Below are 22,695 nucleotides of genomic sequence, written 5' to 3'. Positions count from 1 at the left end.
AATTTTAATCCATGGAATCTGTCGCTGTGTGGGGCATCCCTGCTGTTTCCATGTCTAACTGTGAAGTCCTTGCCCACTCCTTGCTATTATGATGCAAGTGTCTTTTTTTTTTTTTTTTCTGACTGGTCAAAAAGCTAAAAAGTCAGATTTAAAGGGGTTTAATTCTTATCCAAGATTATTGTCAACCAAACCCCAATATTCTCTGGTTATGCATTGCTGTAGATGCAACATTTAATATCAGGGTTTCAACTCAAATTTGATCCCATGCAGATTTCCTGTTTTTATGTTCAGTGAGATTCTGTGTTGAGGTTTAGAACCACAATCTTCAGAAAATGTAAGATGCAGCTTGCTGAAATAACTTTCCTTGTTCTGTTTAATGTTCTCATACAGTACCTCTATTATATTTTAAATGTTATTACCATTGCAGATTTTCCTTTGTGCTTCTTTTTAATTTTTGTTATTAACTTTGTTTTTAAGTCTTCTTATTGTTGCAATATTGTTGCAATGGTTTACGAAACGTCTTTGTAAGTCTCTATCTTCAAAAGCTGTCTCCCACATGATATTAATGCTTCCGTGAGGTAGATTTTAATAGTGTGGGGTAGATTTTGAAAGTGTGGAATATCAGATATAAGTGCTGTTCTAAACACAATTCACTCAAAGCCTTTTGTGACGTCAACATATGTGTTTCCTCATGGACTCTAAAAAGTACTGAGTCATCTTTGCCACAAGCGCACACCACCTACAGCACAGGGCATGTAAATCATGCTGTCCAAATTTGGGAACTTCCTCCTGCACTTTTCCAATAGTTATTTCATATTTATTTATGAAATTTACAGAATTTTATACTTGCTTTATTATTTTCGTTGATTGTTATTACTTGTATTGGTCTTCGTTTCGTTGATATATAAGAATGCACCAAAATGAAAATTCTTATCCGAAGATGAATAGGGGTGGAACGGTACACAGAAGTCACGGTTCAATTCATACCTCAGTTCAGACATCACGTTCGGTTTGGTACAATGGAGGGAAAAGCAAAACAAAAATACAGAAGGCAATTTATTTTTTTTTATTGTGCATCAGGCTGTACCACCTAGTGTCATCCAGTCTCTCCAACTGAGCTAGCTGCAATAGCCTGAAGTGTGTAAAGTAAGATGTAAACCGTAAACTCCATCTCCAGACTCCATCTGTAACTTGTAAACAAAATGAGACAATGAGCTATAAAACTGAAAATACAGCATCTGCTATTTATGAAAGTGCAAATTACATAGAATAATAACAAAACAAAAATTCTACTTAGGCGAGACCTTACCCCACAAAACAAGTAAAGTATTCTTACTATTAAGTGCGACAGGCATACCTTTCTATTTTCCACTCTGCCACGACCTCCTCTAGCTTCTCAGCTAGGTGAGTGCTTGTGTGCGCTGCTCATACAGGGACTGCATCTGTAGAATTGACGCTTTTCCCACTCGGTCAATAAAATGAACAGTCACCGTGAGATAGCTTTTCCGTATTTGTATCTAAAGGCTGGTTAAGCACTGTAGGGAGGGGAAGTTTTTTTTTTTTTTTTTTTTGTCTTATTCCAGTGATTGGCACATCTGGGTGATGGCGTTGAATATGCGTTAGCATGTTAGATGTGTTTCCACTCACATACCCAACAACTGCTGAACAATGGCGACACACAGTCCTCGTCTTATCCACTGTAACTGACTGGGAAACCGAGGGGGTGCTGAACGTCAAAAAGTATGGGCTTATCTGCTAATGTTAGCTACAGACCGTTACCTTGAAACCATCCAGCCAATAGCCGGTACCGTAGGGTGATTTAACGTCACCGCTCATTTTACACATAGTTTAACAAGTGAACATTACTAGCTACGTTTTTCATGTTGGTTTTGATTGGTATGCTCCCCACTGTTTTTTTAACAGTTGTGACAGTGCTTCCACGCTGCTGACATGTTGCTGGATTTTTTTTTAAGCGTGCGCACCTCTCACAGCGGTTGCTGTTTGATCGTGTCATCAAAAACGTAATTGTTAGGCAAAATGTATTCTGCCTTTTTACTTATTCAGCCAAATAAGTTGCCAAACATTGGTGCATTCCTATTGCTATGCAAGGTAGTTTAATAGATTTATCTTAGTCAGAAATCTGCCAAACTCTGAACTGCAATGAACTAATTAATTGATTAACTCACAGATTATTTTCTTGGTTAATCAATGCACCGTTTAATATATTAATTGTCAGAGTCCAAGGTGATTGCTTTAGATTTCAGTCCAAAGCCCCGAGTTTAGTCGATTTATACATTCTGTGCTTGTCTCAAAAATTTTAGTATAGTAAAAAACAAAGTGGCGTGTGTGATATTTTGGGCCTAAACTGAGGAAGAACAATGAAGTTAGTCTCTTCCCTTTTATCTGAAGGCGTTTATTTATAACAGCATTTTATAGGTTGACTGTATGTTGAATTGTTAATTTTCTAGTCCGATAATAGTACAACCCTTATGCCGTATCTTCAAAGAGTAAGAACATTACGCAGTAGGTCCCAGCTTTGCACCTATTGCCTCTTGCTGATAGCAAGTCTTTGAAAAACTATTTATTTATTCATTAATGTAACATTTCAAAGTTGGATTTGATTTGATCATTTTCTATTTCAAGAGAGACATAGTGGATCAAATACTATACCTCATAAGTTAAATCATTTTGTGGCCTTTTGAATGTTTTCCTTTCTATGACATGTGGTGTGGAGGGAATGTCATTTGTATTACACACTGACCAAGAAAAGCACTTCATGGCCAAAAAAATCAGTCAGTCAGAAAGAGAAAAAAAAAAAAGAGAAAATATTTTGGTTTCCGTGATAGTAGTGACGTCAGTGGAGCCGGTGGATGTTTGGTTACCACAGGCCACCACAGCGTAGTATCACGCTCAGGTGATGGCCTTGCTGAACTACTGTTTTGCATTTGAGTCAGAAATGACTTCAGAGATTATCAACATTTTTAATCAGTCCAATTTTTTTTTGTTTACTGCATGGTACCCACACGCTTGTCATTAAAGGTTAGAAGGCATTGTTTTTATTTTAGTCAAAGGGAAATTTTAAGAACAAAGGTCTACATTGCGGTTGGTCAAGTGGGGAAAAAAGGCATATTTCTGAACTTGAGAAAATATGTTTAAATCTGTGGATTTTTTCCCCCCATCACTGTTTGAAGCGATCCATGGACAGGCCACTCAGTCTGTTTTAAACAATCTTGTTATGAGTAGGGCTGTGTCATACATACGCCACTTTATGAGATCAGTCTGTACAAAGCCATTCTTACAATTAATATTCTACATAAATATCTGTTTGATCCATCTGTGGTGAAAAAACGACAAAATAAAACCAGATATCGTAAATTCAAACAAAGATACATTTTACAAAAAAAACTCAAATGTTTTGAATTTATATTGGCATGTTATGGAATTTATTCTCATGAATAATACGATAAACAAGACAAATAGATTGATGCTGTTTTTGATGCCTCCGTCTGGCGGAGCACATCGTTTTAATATGGTCATCTTATGCAGTATCATAGTGTTTTATACAGTGTTTTATTTATAGGGCTTTAGATCGTTTTATTTTGGTCTAAAGCATGTTTTACTCTTTGTGAAAGGTGCAATAGAACGTTTTACTAATTACATGCTCCTTGCTCAGAACAATTTGTCATTTACAATTAGAGTTATTCCGACATCTTTAGCTTTTTAGATACAAAATGGGTAAAGGCATGTCATGCGTAATGTTGCACAATGGCTGTTTTTTTTTACTGTTAGGAGATGTGGCAAATGGAGACAGACATCAACAAGCCTTGCTGGCAAACGAGGACGAGTGGCCTCAGAGCTGGTTCCAACTTCCTGGAGCTTTCCTGTTGGGTCTTGGTGCTGTTTTGGGCCCAACATTACAGAGGACCACTTGGAGAAACCACGCCTTGCCTGTCCCACTTCATGAGGAGTTATCTCCGGTGTCCCGGGGGGGGTAAAATACTTATTTTCATAACAATCAAGTATCAAAAACTGAGAAGCACACGCTGTTGGATGCTGTCCTCCTCTCCTAATCTTTCTTCAATGCCTAACAAATCTATCTCTTTCTCTCCCTGACCCTGTCTTTCACTGGTTGAAGCCTGAAAATATTGTAAACAAATTAATAACATAACTAATTCCACTGGTCGGACTGTTCAGCTCTGTTTGAGACTGATACCTCCGGTTCAGGCTGGTCCTCATCCTCAACACAGGCCTTTTTCAGTCGCAGAAAATACTTTTCAATACTCCTCTGGATTGAAGCAGCAAACATTCAGTGTAAGAGTAAAAAATGACATTTATAATAAGTTTATTTGATTCACAGCTGCTACATATAGTGTTTTGACCTCGACAACTCAACTGCATTTTACCGCAAACTTGCGACTAGTTAACTTTCTAAAGCGGGCGCAATCGCTTTTTTGGTAAGAGTTGGGTGGGGACTCCAACATTAACACACTGACAACATTGTATTCAGAATATAAAATATTTTTATAGCACTTTTTAATGTGTGATTGTGTAAAGGTGTTCACGAGATACCAACCTTTCGTGAACTTGTGAATTGCGCCAGCCGTCTTCTATTCGTTTTCATGGGGACAAACTGTGTGTGTGTGTGTGTGTGTGTGTGTGTGTGTGTGTGTGTGTGTGTGTGTGTGTGTGTGTGTAAACTTGAACCTGACGAAAAGATTGGATAAACATAACAAATGCAGATTATTTCACACAGGGTTGGAGTATGACTATTATGTTAAGCATATGATGTCACTGTTCCTGGGGCTGAGAAAATCCCTTTGTGACTATACTTTGTGACTATAGCTAAAATATCCAAATTTGGACAACAGGAGGCAGGGATGAGCAATCAGCTGCAATGGCTGATATATGGCTATCTTGCTTTTGCAGAACAGTATTTTTCAAGTTCAGTTTACACATATTACACATTTTTTGATAGCCACTGTGGAAAAAACCTTCACTCAACTGCACACAACCACACCCACCAAAACAGTTTCACAAAGTAGGCTTATATGGTCTCTTGATGTTTGCCAGGTACACAGCGGTTAGGCTGTGTACTCTTATTCATCTGTACAACACAGCAACTCTGTTTGCTTTTTTTCATCAGTTTGGTTTAAAGAAGACAATTCCACACATCACATTGTAAAATCTTACTAGAGCATTGTATCATGTTTTTTTTCTTAACGTATTCAAAGTAAAGTAAGCTTTGGAGTGAATAAATATGCCTCAGAACTGCAGTATGTGTTGCTTGAACAGTGATTGTCCAACAGTACACTAAATATATTATCTTATTGTTTTGTAACACAATTATGCCGTTTCAGGTTTTAAATCTTGGAAATGTTGAAATTTCAAAATGAAAATAAGCCGTAAACAACAACACAAGTGTTTTTGTATGGTTATAAATACCAGTGAACGTTGTTGCCATTGTGGTATGCAGGCAGTTACGTAATAATGGTGGCATCTTAGTTAATCGCAATAAGTCAACAACTCATAATAAAACCCTACTGACTGTACACAGGTCCCTTACGGAGTCTGAGATATTGGATCAGTTTACTACATAAGGTCACATAACAAATAACCTTGTAATTATAAATATTTTATAGTTACAATTATTATGTATACTAGAGGGCGACAGGTGCACGTATTGAATTTCAGCTCTCTGACTCATCTCAAAAAGATAATTTCAGTAAAAAGGTAGCACTCCCATTAGTGACGAAAAATGTAATTTCACACTGATGTGGAAAACTTGTACTTCAGGTCAATCTTCACTTTGATGAATAAAAACTCTATTAGACCCAGTTGTCCTTAGTTGAATATGTTTATTACAACACAAATCTTAACTTAGAGTAACATTACATTTGCTCATGCTTTCCCACGTCCTACAGAATCATGTACAGTATAATCTACTGCTTACCAGGCCTAATCTCAGGACTGTTTAATTCTAGTTACCCCTCAAGTAAATACTGAACTTGGGAAGACTGCTTTTCATTACTTTGCATCTTTATAAATTGAATAAATTTAGAGGATTTATAAACTTGAACCTGAAGAAAAGATTGGATAAACATAACAAATGCAGATTATTTCACACAGGATTGGAGTATGACTATTATGTTAAGCATATGATGTCACCGTTCCTGTCACAAAATCTCAACCCATTTGAACACCCATGGGCTGAGAAAATCCCTTTCGAATATACGGTGACTTTAGACAAAATGTCCAAATTTGGACAACAGGAGACCAACCAGCAGCAACGTATGACACATGGCTGTCTAGCTTTTGCAGAACAGTATTTTTCAGTTTACACATATTACACATTTTGTGATGGCCAATGTGGAAAAAAAAACCTTCGCTCAACTGTACACAACCACACACACCAAAACAGTTTCACAAAGTAGTCTTATATGGTCTCTTGATGTTTTCCAGGTAAACAGCTGTTAGGCTGTGTACTCTTATCCATCTGTACAACACAGCAACTCGGTTTGCTTCTTTTCATCAGTATGATTTCAGGTGTAAAGAAGGCAATTCCTGTAATCTGTAAAATAAAATAAACATTGACATCTGCGCACACAAGATTTTTTTTAATTTTTTTTTTGTAGGGCCATTTCCACCAGCTTGTGTGAGCTGTCCATGGTTTCACGAAGTAGTCTTATATGGTCTCTTGATGAAGATGTTTGCTATCACCGTCGCGGTCACAAAAGCTCAACCCATTTCAATATCCATGGGCTGAGAAAATGCCACTTCTGGAGCTTATAAACCTCTTTCAAGAAAGCGTTTTCAACATGCTATCAACGAGACTGCCCTTAGCAGATATACTGATAGATCTTGTAGAGCAAGGCTCTGTTCAAAAATAGGGAAGAGTTGTGACCTATCAAAATAAAACTATAGGCTTGAATACAGTAGTTTTTTTTTTCTGGATCCTTTTATTACTCACTTGTTTCCCATTGTAGTTGTGAAATGTTTAAAGTTTATTTATTTAGAGAAACAGGGACAGCGTACAATAAACATTAACCCCAAGGGGAGAGATGCATAGTACCAGGTTTTAGTTCAAGAGCTAATTTTCACCCGTAGTCCCTGGGCAGGCTGATCTTAACTAAAATACACAATACATCATACATACATGAATAGTAAAATTTACATTGACCAAATAAATAAAATATAAGAAAAGGTCATATTCACACCTTTCATGTACTCAGATCTACTCTTATAGACCACAGAACACACACTTAAACCACACATACATATATCACACATACATAAAATATAAAAAAGGTCATATTCACACCTTTCATGTACTCAGATCTACTCTTATAGACCTCAGAACACACACTTACACCACACATACATATATCACACATACATAAAATATAAAAAAGGTCATATTCACACCTTTCATGTACTCAGATCTACTCTTATAGACCTCAGAACACACACTTACACACACACATACATATATCCAGTCACGTGTGTACAAATTTGATTTGACAAAAGCCATTTCTTTGTCTGTCTTGCAAGCGTGTAAAAGTTTGTGCTTCTTATCAGCTCTGTAGGCAACATATTCCACTGACGAGCGGCCACACAAGAAAAATCATTTATTCCAAATGTCCTGTTTAGGGATCCTGCATTCACCTCGCACTGTAGATCTAGTTGCTCTAGCCGTTATTTCAGAGCCCAAAGATATGAATTCTGAAAATTCTGAAATGTTCACATTCTTGCATTGAAATACATATTTTTTTCTCTTAAAGGAAAAGGGTGATATTTTTTAATTAAGTTTATCTAGTGGGTTAAGTCAACACAGGCTCCAGTGTTGCAAGGATCTTTGTTCACAGCTGTGAAATACATCTTGTCAAAGTTTAAAGAGTTTGTTTTGATGAGTTTGTGTTGCTGAAATCCCCCTTGACATCTGGGAAGTCCACAGTAGTGGTGTTTGTAGTGAGGACACCTGCTTAAAAACATGTTTGCACCTGTCATTGTGAAAGTTGTCAGAGGTGTTTGGCTTTGCTTTGTTGCTGCATACTTGCTCGTTAAATTGTTTTTGTGGTGGTTTTCTCGCCACAGAATTTAACCATGTCAGCCCCCATTACAAATTCACCTTGTTTGATGATTAAAGATGATGGTTAAGGTGAATATAGACAGACAGACAGACAGACAGACAGATTTTATATGGATTTACCTTCTATTCAAAGTGCCCAAATACAATTTCTTCCCCTCGGGTGACACAAGCCTAATTTCATGTTTTATCAGAATCTGGTTTATTGCCAAGTAGGTTTTCACATACAAGGAATTTGCTTTGGTGTTATTGGAGCATAGACAATAATTATAAATATAGAATAGAAAAAAATACAATACAAATGGGGTACAAATACAAGAGTGGTGGAGGATGCGAGTATCATAACCCTTATCTTTTTTCTGCCCGCCTCTGGGTCCTATTACGGTAAATTATTATCCTTATCAGATAAAAGAAGACCCAATGAGAATACAGGACATAGCACAACAATAGCAAAACAACACAGAACATGTTTTAAAGAGTGTAAAACTAAAAGCTGGATTGGAACATTTTCTTCAGTTCCTTGCTGGCCTAATGTTGTTCACATGGCACTGGCTAAAACTTGGCTTCAACATGGGGCCCTCTGGTGGTGGTAAAAGGGCAATTGAGTTTGTATACAAAAAGCTTGGTCAGGCCTGTAAATTAATATTGGTATTGGTATAGTACTGCTTATAATGGGCCTAGAATTCTGTGGTTACGGAACTTTGATGACTTCACTTGCATCGTTGTACCACGTTTGTAAGATTTTACGTTGAAGTACCACTGCACAGCAGCAGCACCAATCAGTCGACGCCGCTTTTAAAATGCCAAACACTTAAAAAGGGAAGCAAGGTTGTTGGAAGTATCAGTGCAGACAATGTAATGAATACATTCTAATAGAAAGTCAAGAAACAAAAGTACATCCTCAAAAAGAGATCAAAACCATTTTTAACGATGCTTTACATTATTACGGCTAAATGTGTATAACGGACACAATTTCTGTCCCTCCACCTCCTCGCCAGTATAGTTAAATCAGCAATGGTACTATTTCCATGATACTTTTTACGACAACTATCATGACAGAATAAAACTATTAAACAACTGAAATGGTGTGACATTTTGTACACCAAGTCTATTTGCTTTAGTCCAACACATACAGTGCCAGTAAAAATTGTGGACACACCTTCTCATTCAAGTGAATTTGTATTGTATCCAAACCTTTGATTGGTACTGTATCTTGTTGGCAAACCAAGAAAAATATGTTCACTTGAGCATAAATGTAAATTAGCTTTTTTGCTTTACTTATCAGCTGGAAGGTTGCATATTGCCACCTACTGCTGAAAATGGAGAACAATCTAATTTAACACAGCAATTTGTATCATGCCAAATGACTGGAAAACAGTTCCCTTGTCCCACTACCTTTTACAGAGTTGATGAAAACTTGAAATAATGATATCGTACAAATAAACCAAGCAAACCAAAAACCTCAGTGCGGTAATCTATTTAATATTTTCAAATGGTATAAACATTTTAATACAAATTCCTTTACTAAGGCAAGTCATACATAGTAGAAATGTCATTATATACTTCATATTCTTTGAGAACTACAACATTTAAATTATTTTTCACTTTAAGTGAAAGGAGGGAAGAAAAATACAAACTGCCGTGTCCACTGGGTGGCGGCAAAGCAGCTTTCTAAAAATACAATCTTTATAGCTTGAGTGGGTTCACCACCACTATCTAAATAAATAATAAATAAGTTAAATATTTAGAGGGCTAAAACATGTTTAGCTTTTTTTCAGCGTAGTGTCTTCTCTACATTTAATCGTTGGTCACAAGAAGATCTTCACCTATTGGATCATGTTCAGTCTTGCTATGGCCTAAAGAGAGAAACAGGGATATTTTATTATTACATCAGTCATTGTTTCATATATATTTACATCTTTGCAACATTAATGACATGTGGTGCTACATATTTTTGTGAAACGTGCAAGAAAATGCCCTTACCTTTTGAACAAAAGACTCCATTCTGTTGAAAAATGTTGTGGCATTTTCCTTGGGATGTGAGGTGCAGTCTTGGCAGGTGGACTAAAGGGAAACAGGCAAACACAAAAGAAATGAATTAGTAATGACTATCTACAGCGAGTGCAACGCACGCCACACTCAGTTTTTACAGAACTCAAACATCAGTAACCAATAAATAGGAAAATAAGAAAATAATATATTGATAACTTTGTCTTACCTGATTACTTCCTGCATTGCAAAGACTTCTCTCCTGAAATGGATCAAATACATTTGTTAATTATTTTTTCTTTTCTGCAAACTTGACATTGACGTGTGTGTGTGTGTGTGATTTTGTGTGTGTGTGTGTGTGTGTGTGTGTGTGTGTGTGTGTGTGTGTGTGTGTGTGTAGGATATTTAATCCTTCCCACCCCCACCCATTTACTTACAGTGATGTGACTCCTCAGGCTCTTCAAAAGTTTAGTTTTTGGTTTGTTTTCTGTAACGCTGTATTGCACAGTCAAACTAGCTTTTAAGCATTGTAAGGCTGACAGACAGCAGACGTCCTGTAATATAAGGAAAAGGAAACAATGTGAATAAAACATAAAACAACATTCTTAATTCACCTTAGTGTTCAATTTATTTCAATGGTTGTTTAATTCAAATCAATGCCAAATTAGTTGCTGTTATGTTTGTTAAATTGGTTTGGGCAAGTTATTTTACATAACACTGGAAAATGACACCAGATTAACTATTAAAAAGAGAGTAAAGTTTTAAAAGTTATATTTTGTCAGGCATAGATCGAGTTCACCAACAACATGTTAGATTTGTCAGTTTTTCAACAGTGAATTTTATAATTCTACAATTCTACACGTATCGATTTAAAAGAAAAAATCCTCCCATCGCAGCCATTAACACATTGAGAAAAAAAGTGTTGTTTCTGGTTTCATGTCATGACTTAATCATTGCAGTTGACTTTCCAATCGGATACATGCATAACACTTTTACTTCAACTGAAACTTAACCATCTCAACCAAATAAAGTTTCCATTATTTTAGAGATTAAGTTTCTGTTCCCAAAAGTGCTTTGGATTTTTTTTTTGTCTGAATTGTTTCCCTCCAGAAAGCTTAATGAAAGTGTTGACGATCTGACACGTTTTTTCCAAGTGAAACTGTTTGTTTTCTGCTTAGATGCTCGTACTGCAATGCGTGACTCTCATAAACGCGACTAGCTTGATTCTAATCATAGTTTGTGATTACATTGTGTCTTCTTGTAGAATTAGTAAGTTAGACTTGATTAACACTTCCTCAGTCAAATTCTCTATAATTGGGATTTTGGATTTTACAGTCACAAACTTTGGTGCGATTTCTCTTCTGTAGTGTAGTGATATTTATTTTTGAATAGTAAGCATTGCTATGCAAATTAGTGGCTTTATTCCCACTCAGGAATCCTTATCATTTGTGGTTTAAGATATGCCATAATTTGCTAGTTTTTAAGTTGAGTCAAATGATTTCTAGCAAGCTAGAGTTGGTTTTGAGTTGGTGAGGAAGTGTCATGGTTTTGTCTGCTTGATTACTCATCACATTTCACTTGAGAGTGCAACGGAAGCTGTGAGAAAATACACTAAGCTGGCTTTCGACTTGACTCACTCAGGAGCCTGACAAGAAAGAGGGCTGATCTGAATTTACAAGTAATGTAGTTGATCTTAATGGGCATTTATTTGAAGTCAAGTGCACATAATTAAATTATTAAATTGGATTATATTTTTATTAAGATAAGCTTAATATTGCAAAATGTAGGGTTTGTTTTCTATAAGGTCAGAGTATACTGAAAATGCATGTCCTGTAAGACACTTAAGCTAAATACCATTGTTGTCATGAAAAAAAGTTTTTGTGTGATTGTATTTTAAATGAATCGGATGGACTGCAGGTTTTTCCGCTGGTACCAGTAATTCTTTTCCAAAAAAACTAAAGATATGGTGGCAAGTTTGTGCAAAGTTTTGAGAATGTCAGTTTTATAACACTGTAACTCAAATATTTAAACATTAAAACGTTACGTTGGTACTGTTAATATATAATATTGTAGATTTCATGCTTTCTCTGTTAAATACTAAAATGACTTGATTTAAAAAGATATGCTCACATTTAAAGTTACTCGTAGTTTAGCTTTGCACTGCTTATGAAGGTTGTCTGGAATTATTTCATTTGAAGTACAATTTTTCCCCGAGATAACTAGCAGGAAATGTAAAAATGAAATCAAAATGTCAAGTTGTAGGCCTACAACGTAAGCCTTTAATTTTAAGGTTTTACAACTGATTATATATGCTAATTACCCAACACATTTTGTGATTTCACACATCATTTGATCTACTCCTACAGTAACCGGCACATGACAATTAGTAACTAAGTAAGTGGGAGAATAACAACAATGAGTAAGCAACCACAAATATTAAGTGTGGCGGTGACCAAACTGTCAATATTATTACAAGTTAGTTTGGCTTACCTCAATGTCCACTGGTGGAGTATTCAGCATCTGGTCATTGTTCTGGCAAACCAAGAACATTTGACTTAGTAACGTGAACTGCGACCGTACATGGGCAAAGTTGTGAAAAAGTAAATGTAGATGAACCTACCTGCATGTTTCCTCTCAGATCTTTCATTTGTCTCAGGACTTCTTCTAATTTTCTAATCTGCAATGGTACGTCAGGCTTATTTGTTGTTGTGCTGGCCAAAGAACCGCAGCAGACTGCAAAAAGGCAAAAAACGACCAACTTCATATTCTCAGTGTGAGCAACAGATCACCAAAAGAGGCTTTTCGAATTTCGATTTACTGGAAATGCAGACAGTTGTGTTGCTTACCTTTTTATACATATCCCTGAGGACCTTGGAAAACCACTTGCAGAGAATTGGAAAAGCTGCAGAAACTGTTGTGTGTGAGTAATGACATTTTCTTTTCCACTGGCAGTCACCACAACGTGATTCGAGAGTGGCGTCAAGCCGCGCCTGCGTGGGGCCTATAGATGCGAGTGTGTGAACGTAAAGCAGTTTGAGTGCACCCGACAGGAAGCTACAGGAAGACAGCACTTCCCATTTTCATTTTGAATCAGTGGAGCCACAGCTGTACCGTGTCATAGGTAGTGTTCGTAGTTGTGGTATTGATAACCTGAATGTATGTACTGCATCATGGTCACTTACACAAACACACAGAGAGCATGCTACAACAACAGGAAATCCTTTTTAAGTATTAATGTTGAACCACATGGAGAAGTGAGGAGATGGTATACTTTCTCGGTGGAGGAGTAAGTCCGCTGCCCCACAACAGTAGAGGAACTTTGGCCATATTTAGGTAAATTACCTAATGTCTTTTTAAATGGGCTTTTAGGCTGACACTTCCTTGTTTTCATCTCACTGTTCCTCATCAACCAGAATATGTATTTTATTTTCTGTCCATATGCAAAGATAAGGAGAAGTGTGTTGTCAAGTCTCATGCAAGTCTGTTTTTAGGTGATGCTCTGGACAGTGAGGACAGTGCTGTCCTCATGTTTGAAACAAATTTCACAATAAAAGTCTAGTCCTTTCAAACAGAAAAACCAGATACAATGCATGAAACCACGATACAGTGTAGAATTCTTGATGAATGTATCAGTGATGGTGTGCAGGGTGCTGATTTATTTCTCCGGGTTAGTAAAGAGGTTTTTGATGAATACGTTAATCTCAAACATTTACCTTTTACATTAGGCAAACATGTAAAAATTAATAGTTGCAACTGTTAATTAATTAGATTCCTAAAGACAAAAAAACTGTTTGTCTGTACAGTTAGCATTTCAGTGAGTATATTACAAATTCTCTATTGTGAATAAATCCACATTTATCAAGCTCCACAAGGAAATGTAGATTCTTAGTGTATTAGTAACACGTGAAAAATGATTGCACAAAATTCAACGGTACCAGAGCAGTCAGAGCAAGACATTTTTTTCGATGTTGAAACAATCCGGGAAAGTAACTTGTTATCCCCTCTGGGGATCTCGTTGCGGGAAATGGTGATGTCACTGTACAAATATTAAGGGCAACGCACACTGAAGACAAATGATGCTGGCAAACACTTGGACCCATTGTTTTCCATGTAAGCCCACAGTCTGGCAGTGTCTTAACACAAGTCAGTGTGTCAGGATACTCCACTGTCCTGTTTCCCAACATCAACACAAGTCAACTCACCTTAAACGCAGCAATTTTTTCATATTTGCTCCCAAAATGAGCACATCCTGGTTACTGTACCTGTACCTGGTTACTTGTGTTGTGTGTTTGACTTGTCCAGTGTGTGCTATGGGTGGCAGTTGACCTCGTGAAATGTCGGATGCGACGTGATTGGTGTGTGTTGCACATTTAGTCTACCACAGTGACAACAAAACTGCAGTCTATTTTTAATTTGTATCTTTAATGCCTCGTACAATTTGTGTAGGAGTAATTTGTGTGAGTACAGATTTGCCTCTGAATGTGTTGTCATGGCCCACCCCACAACCAGTCTTCTTATCCAATAATAGCTGAACACTTGGAGTTGGCAGTGCATTCCAGCTGAAGATGTGCGCATACTGCAGTGTGAATAGCTACTTTGAACTTGGAAAAACAGAAACATTCCCTGGATAAAAATATTCTGCGTGTGTTTAATTTCAGATTCTGTGTTCATAGACCATTTCCATGCACGGACACACACACAGCTTTCATACATGTCCCTCAAGGTTTTCAGAAGAGCAGGAATAGGTCATTGTAATGATTAAAACTCCTCTCTGTTTTTTCAGGTCACAGAAAATGGCAACATTTATATGGAAATGTCACTGAATATTTCTTCAGTCATCTCCCATATGCATTAGTATTACACATTTTGGAAATTCAGGAGGCATCATATGTTAGTCAGTGTACGGAACTAGCTCACACACTATTCAGTGTGTCCGCCCCGTAAGTGTTTGCGCACACGTTCACTCTTAATCTTTACATCAGTCTTTGGGGAGGAAGTGAGAGTGAGACTGAAAGAGAAAACCCCTCTTGTCTGTTCTCTGTCTTTGTCAGCGTAGGGGAAAAGGTGGGTGGGGGCTTCGACTGGTCTGAGAGGTGCATCACCTTCAGCCTCTTGTCTTATCAGGAATCCCTTCTCTGATGCATTATGGAAGGGAAAATGTGTCCTCAGGTAGATTTAAAAATCAAGAATTTTCCTCCTGCCATCAGGGAACCTCTCCTAACGTGTGTGTGTGTGTGTGTGTGTGTGTGTGTGTGTGTGTGTGTGTGTGTGTGTGTGTGTGTGTGTTTGTGTGTGTGTTCTTGTTTAACTACATTCGTGGGGTCCAAAAAACGGGAATACAGTATACTTGTGGGGTCCGGACAGCTTTGTGGGGCCAAAATGCTGGACCCCACAACATTAAAGGGCAGTTTGAGGGTTAAGACTTGGTTTTAGAATCAGGTTATGGTTAGGGTGAGGGTAAGGGTTAAGTTTAGGCATTTAGTTGTGATGGTTAAGGTCAGGGGCTAGGGAATGCATTATATCAATGACGGGTCCCCACAAAGATAGTGAGACGCAGTGTGTGTGTGTGTGTGTGTGTGTGTGTGTGTGTGTGTGTGTGTGTGTGTGTGTGTGTGTGTGTGTGTGTGTGTGTGTGTGTGTGTGTGTGTGTGTGTGTGTGTGTTACTAAGCATATTTGTGAAAATGTGCCCTATGCGTTTAAAACTGAAAATGCACTCAAAGTTAAAAATGTAACCTTTTGCATCACAAAACATGGAGGGGATGTTTTTCCCTATGACTTTTATAGAAAGGGTGAGTATGAAAGTGGTTGAACTATAATTGACAAATGCTTTTTAGAACCGTTATAAACAATTAACAAGAACCATTTTTGGGTGGCCAGGTAGTGAAAATTACCCAATGTTATCAGGAAGACCCCATCTATTGACAAGTTGAACTTTTGAAAACAGACGTGCAGAGCATCTGGACCAAATCAACTTAACATTTACAACTTTCTGATTAGTTGAGCTCTAAAAACAAAAACATTGACATGCTGGAGGTGAAAGAAACCACAGCCAAAGAGATATTTCACAGACCCAACTACTAAAGCCATGAGTTACAACTGACAAACCCTTCCGAAAATGTTGGCTTTAGAGCTGCCAAGATTAATCGGTTAGTTGTCAACTATTAAATTAATCGGCAACTATTTTGGTAATCGATTATTTGGTTTGAATATTTATTTTAATGAAAAAAGTAAAAATTGTCTGCTTGTAGATTAATAAATATGAATGTTTTCACATTTTTTTACTCCTACAGAATATCTTTGAGTTGTGGAAAAAACTAGACACTTGAGGAAGTCATCTTGGTCTTTGAGAAACTTAGACATTTTTTTACAATTTTCTGACATTTTATAGACCAAAGAAGTAATCGATAAGCGAGAAAAATAATCAACCGATTAATCGACAATGAAAATAATAGTTAGTTGCAGCCCTAGCTGGCTTATTGTAGATTGGAACCAATTTTTGTCTTTCGCAGTCAGGACCAAAGTCTTGTCTGTCCTTCAGTTATTGTACTTAGCCAAATGGAGCTGTTAATCTTTCCTTAGTGGTCCTTTTGTGGTGGAGAAACGTAATCGTCACATATGCCTCATCTGAGAGTTCAAGCTTTTTCCATGAAATTGTGAAACATTGCTGTACTGAGGAATGTTTTTGGTGATGACTAAAGCTCTCGTTCAGGAGTGAAGACATGTCACGCAGTGAGAGTAGGTCTTTGTGGTCCGCCAGAGTGTTAAACGCAGTGCAGAAAGTGTGACTTGAAGTGAGGCTCCAGACCGGATATGACAGACAGAGGTCAACAGGTTGGAGAATTGGTAACATACACACTAGTCTTTAAAAATGAAATTAGTTTTAATTTCTTTGTTTATTAGGACTTTTAACTTACAAATCTGAGCATACAATATTCGGTTACACTTTACTTGAAGGTATCTACATAAGAGTGACATGACACTGTCATGAAGGTGTCCTAAACATTATAAACAGTCATAAACGTTTATGACATAACGCTTCTTCTAGTAAGTGTCATTTGTTTTTGTCATGACAAGTTATGGTTAGGGTTAGATTAGAGTTAGGGTTCATGTGTCATGACAGTGTCATGTGTTCATGACAGTGTCATGTCACTCTTATGTAGATACCTTCAACTAAAGTGTTACCCAATATTCTTTTTCAATCGGCGAAATAAACAACTTTGGTTTGTTTGAAGTGATATAGATTCTGTAATGTTCCTGTAGCCAAATTATTACCATCATCATTAAGTGTGTGTGTGTGTGTGTGTGTGTGTGTGTGTGTGTGTGTGTGTGTCCAGATTTATATGGCCTCCTTTGTTAAAGAAGAATGTTTGTATTTCTAAAAAAAAATACCAAAGTTCTTGTTTTTACTACGACTGATAAAAGCTTAAATTTACAAAAGGCATTTAAAAAGAATACATTCGAAAAAAGTCTGGTAACATTGCTGCCACTAAATGAGAAATAAAATGTAATTCCAGGTTTTATAGACGTTTCTGTAGTTAGGATTAGGAACAGATCATCATCATATAGACTTACCATAAACATTTTACTAAAGGGTCATTATTGGAGGGAGTTATATAATACTGTAACACTTAGTTTATTATATAATTTATTCAGAACACCTGGACAGGGCAAGACCTAAATTTACTTTAGTGTTACAGTATGTATTTCCGTACTTTTACAGTATTTCACTATTACGTATCCGCCGCTATCGGTGCAGATTTTGTTTTTGTTTTGACTCAAAGTTGTCACTTGGTCATACTGTGATGATGTAATGTTTGTTTTGTTATGGTGCGTTTACCATGCCATTGGATCATTAAAGCCAAATAAAATGTACGTTGAAAAAATGACAAGTGCACTGTTGCTGTGTTGTGTGTGTGTGTGTGTGTGTGTGTGTGTGTGTGTGTGTGTGTGTGTGTGTGTGTGTGTGCAAGAGAGACTGAAAAGAAATATTAGTCCTCTTTCTATTCTTTTTCTCACAGTTGAGACTCCAGTGAAAGCCAACAACATAAGGTAAGAACTCATTGAGTAGTACAGCAGATTTATTTCAAACTATTACGCCATCAAGCAGATTAATTCAGCCCCCGTCTTAATTATTTAGTTTACGTCCTACTCCCACTTGCAGTAGTATAATTTCCGACCCTGCGGTCTCCTCTGTGCATTTCCGAGGCGAGTGGGTGCAAGGTTGAAAGTTTGCATGCAACTTGTACACATAATGGCATGTTTTTTAAATATTGTTTATTTGTTTAAAAAAATCTATACATAAATGTGAAATTTCACACGCATTTATAGAGCTGAAACAAACAACTTGAGGTGATTTTCAATGATTGAGAAAGGCGAGCATGCTTGATATTACCGTAAGTGTACAGGAAGAGTACAGAGAGGGCGTGGGTGGGGGATCGCCTCTTTTTGTTCTCTTCACCAGCATTGCAACAGGGATGACACAGCTTTTTTATGATTGATGCATTTTTCACTGTCATCATTATTGGATTTAAAGATCTTTCTAGTATGTTTTAAAATCAAAATGTGGAATTCAGCTCTACTTGACATTGTAATTGGGCAAATTATTTTCCATAATCCAATTTTAAATTAATTTAACAGAATAACAGTGGGGACCATTAGAAGAGTTATCTTGTGGGATGGAAATTTATCACCAGCCAAATGCTGGTTTAATGTGCCTTCGTCTGGTGCAGTACTGAACAAAGTTCAATGTTCGGTAGTGTGATATCAGTCAGTTTTCATCTGTTGCTTTGAGGTTATTTTGTATGAAATAAATTATATAGCAAAAAAGTGGGGGTCAGGGGGTATTTTGATTCCAATAAGCATCACTGTCAATGGGCAAATTGTTTTTCCCCTGCCGTTTTTATTACCAAATTTTTCCAAAAAAAATGTAATACTGTTAATATACCTAATTTTTCCATATTTAGTCAATCAGTAGTTGATTGTCACGACAACACACACCAAAGCACGGATGGACTTTCATGTACTGTGCTTTTTTGCAGCGTGTTTGCCAGTAGTTGTTTTTTGTCTACCTGCCCAGGTAACAATATATGTTAATTAGCTGATAGCTAACTCTGGTGCAATTACTTTTAACTGTGATATGTTTTCAGAAACATAATGTCAGTGTTTAATTTCTCTTCTGAAAGTGTGATCACACCCAAAGGTCCCCTTCATTAAACTGGTCCATTAGATCTGAATGCCATGTAAAAAGTCCCTTGAACTCCCATTCAGCTACAGTACTGTGCAAAACTCTTAGGCAGGTGTGGAAAAAATGCTGTAAACTAAGAATGCTTTCCAAAATATAAATAATGATTGTTTATTTTTATCAATTTACAAAATGCAAAGCGTGCTACCAAAAAAACATCTAAATCACATCAGTTTTTGGTGTTACTACCCTTTGCCTTCAAACCAGCATCAATTCTTATAGGTACACTTGCAAAAAGTCAGGCAACGTTGAGGATCGTAGACGCAGTGGTCGGCCAAGGAAACTTAGTGCAGCAGATGAGAAACACATCAAGCTTATTTCTATTCGAAATCGGAAGATGTCCAGCAGTGCCATCAGCTCAGAACTGGCAGAAACCAGTGGGACCAAGGTACACCCATCTACTGTCCAGAGAAGTCTGGCCAGAAGTGGTCTTCATGGAAGAGTTGCAGCCAAAAAGCCATACCTCCGACATAGAAACAATGCCAAGCGACTCAGCTACAGTCATGTGAAAAAATTAGGACACCCATACTAAAGTTGACTAAAAAGAGGAATACAAAAATCATCTTTTGCAAATTGATCTTAATGCCTTAATTAAAAAATTAGGAAAAATCCGACCTTTAAGGACACCAATTTTGTTTGTGAATGAATAATGTAAATAAATGTTCTTCGTTAAAATACAGGGGGCCTAAGTAAGTTCACCCCTATGTTAAATAAAGTTAAAGGCCAGTTATTTCATGGATCCAGGATACTATGCATCCTGATAAAGTTCCCTTGGCCTTTGGAATTAAAATAGCCCCACATCATCACGTACCCTTCACCATACCTACAGATTGGCATGGGGTACTTTCCATAAGATCATCTCTCAATGCAAATCAAACCAGCTATTAGGCTAACTAAAATAAAACCATGCCAATCTCTAGGTCCATGAAATAACTGGCCTTTAAAAATAAAAATCTGCCTGCCTCTATGGGAATTTAACATAGGGGTGTACTTACTTATGCCCTCTGTATTTTAAGGAAGAACATTTATTTATTTACGATACATTATTCATTCACAAACAAAATTGGTGTTCTCAAAGGTTGGACTTTTTCTCCTTTTTTTAATTAAGGCATTGAGATTAATTTCCAAAAGATGATTTTTTTTTATTCCTCTTTTTAGTCAACTTTAGCATGGGTGTCCTAATTTTTTCACATGACTGTATGCACGAAAACATAGAACTGGGGTTGCAGAAAAATGGCAGCAGGTGCTCTGGACTGATGAGTCAAAATTTGAACTATTTGGCTGTAGCAGAAGGCAGGTTGTTTACCGAAGGGCTGTAGAGCGGTACAATGAGTGTCTGCGGGTCTATTTGGTCAGGATTAATGGTGTCCTCGATGCTAAGAAATACAGGCAGATACTTATCCATTATGCAATACCATCAGGGAGGCGTATGATTGGCCCCAAATTTATTCTGCAGCAGGATAACGACCCCAAACATACAGCCAAGGTCATTAAGAACTATCTCCAGTGTAAAGAAGAACAAGAAGTCCTGGAAGTGTTGGCATGGCCCCCACAGAGCCCTGATCTCAGCATCACCGAGTATGTCTGGGATAACATGAAGAGACAGAAGGATTTGAGGAAGCCTACATCCACAGAAGATCTGTGGTTAGTCCTCCAAGATGTATAGAACAACCTACCAGCCAAGTTCCTTCAAGAACTTTGTGCAAGTGTACCTAGAAGAATTGATGCTGTCTTGAAGGCAAAGGGTGGTCACACCAAATATTGATTTGATTTAGATTTCTCCTCTGTTCATTCACTGCATTTTGTTAATTGATGAAAATAAACTATTAACACTTCCATTTTTGAAAGCATTCTTAGTTTACAGCATTGTTTCATACCTGCCTAAGACGTTTGCACAGTACTGTATTTTTCTGGAAGTTATGTTAACCTGCCACACTTTTTTTTAGATTGTTGCAGATGGAATCTGAGTCCAGTCCCTGCACATTCAACAAAGCAAGATGAACTTGTCTGCATCCTTTGCTGAAATAAAACGACATGAGGGCTGCCTGCAATCAGATGTCCTTCTTTCTAAACATTGTGCTGAAACAATTCTTTTTTTTTCTTTCTTCATTTCATATTAAAATTCATTTCCTCTCTTTTATTTCATTAATCCGTTTGTTCCACAGAAAGTAAGACATCTTAAGATAAAACTTTGGCCTGCGGTAAATAGCAATATAGCTGCAGCCGAAGTTGCTGACTGATTTCAGTCCTGTTGAACCGCACTGTAATTTACTTGTAATAGGAAAGAGACACAGTCATTTAAATCGTCTCACCTGCCCATATGAACTAAATCAAAGATGGAGTCTGTGATACTGGAAAGATTATTGCTATTTAAACTCAACACCCAAACTTTGCCACTTTGTTTGTTTCCCATTTACAGAAACAGAGCTGTAATCAGAAAACCCAAGCCCAGTTGAGACAAAAAACACAGAGCTGCTCGACTTCATTTGCAGAGAATATTTTGGAGACATGAGTCAATGAGACTTGAGACAATTTGAGTTTTCATATTCAAATGTAATACAATGAGTCTTCTTTTCATTAGCTAAGAGGCATCTCCCAAATTAACTCCACAACATTTTAGAAATAGCTGGACAGTGGTCCTGCTGATCTCAGAGTGTCTACTACAGTACCTAAAAAAAAAAAATAATGGATAAAAACTTTTGAAGACTAAAAGCTTTTAGACTGGATGTTTCTCCCACACACACACACACACACACACACACACACACACACACACAACGCACAATAATTTGTAGTACCAAAACCTAAAAACCATGTTCTTTAAACTTCTCAAATGGTTCTTGTCAACCAACTTTTTTCCATAGCCATGCACACCTCATTTACTCAAATGTTTAAGGTGATTGGTTAAGAGGGTGGAAACAGATCTCCCCAAACAGGTTCGAGCATTTAAATGTAAACACATACAGTAAATGAGTCAGGTGTGCAACAGTAATTTATGAAGAGGAGGACAAGGATTAGAAAAGATATGTAGCCACAACTCAGCATCACTTATACACACACATATCTTTAAAGTCATTATGGCTTTTAGTACAAGCTTACAAAGGTTTATGTTTCCTCTACATTGCGTTCAAATATAGCCATAAAAAGGATATGCAAATAAACACAGGCTTCCTCATCATACTGTAAAAGATTAAGAGAGAGAACATTGCTAAAATGTTAACATTCAGACAGTATTTGTGGAAGTCTACTCATCTGGATATGATGTATAAAAACTATTTCACAAACACAAAAAAAAGCAAACATACCACTGATGCAGTCACTCTTTGCTTCTTCTAGGCACAATGACGGTTTTTAGTTTGTCTTCAACATGTCTTACTCAAA

The 22,695-nt window shown here is 37.1% G+C and overlaps 1 protein-coding gene across 4 annotated transcripts in view; it reads left to right on the top strand.

Annotated features, from left to right (window-relative positions):
* Nucleotides 1–21,386, top strand: part of adad1 (adenosine deaminase domain containing 1 (testis-specific)) — a 53,630-nt gene extending 32,244 nt beyond the window's left edge. Inside the window, exons 14-16 of one of the 4 annotated variants that reach the window (XR_003693511.1) lie at nt 3,793–3,990; nt 18,092–18,122; nt 21,261–21,386. Coding sequence is in view for 2 of the 4 variants with exons in the window: in XM_028588985.1 (XP_028444786.1) it covers nt 18,092–18,095 (4 nt within the window). In the remaining 2 variants the exon portion in view is untranslated. Of the gene's footprint in view, nt 1–3,785; nt 3,991–18,091; nt 18,123–21,260 lie in introns of those variants that run through there. The other 3 variants (XR_003693510.1, XM_028588985.1, XM_028588986.1) reach the window with 3 other exon arrangements.
* Nucleotides 21,387–22,695: the final 1,309 nt, after the last annotated feature.

The sequence above is a fragment of the Perca flavescens genome, chromosome 10, assembly GCF_004354835.1.
Source record: "Perca flavescens isolate YP-PL-M2 chromosome 10, PFLA_1.0, whole genome shotgun sequence".
Taxonomy (NCBI): domain Eukaryota; kingdom Metazoa; phylum Chordata; class Actinopteri; order Perciformes; family Percidae; genus Perca; species Perca flavescens.
This window is presented reverse-complemented; position numbering and strand designations above follow the sequence as displayed.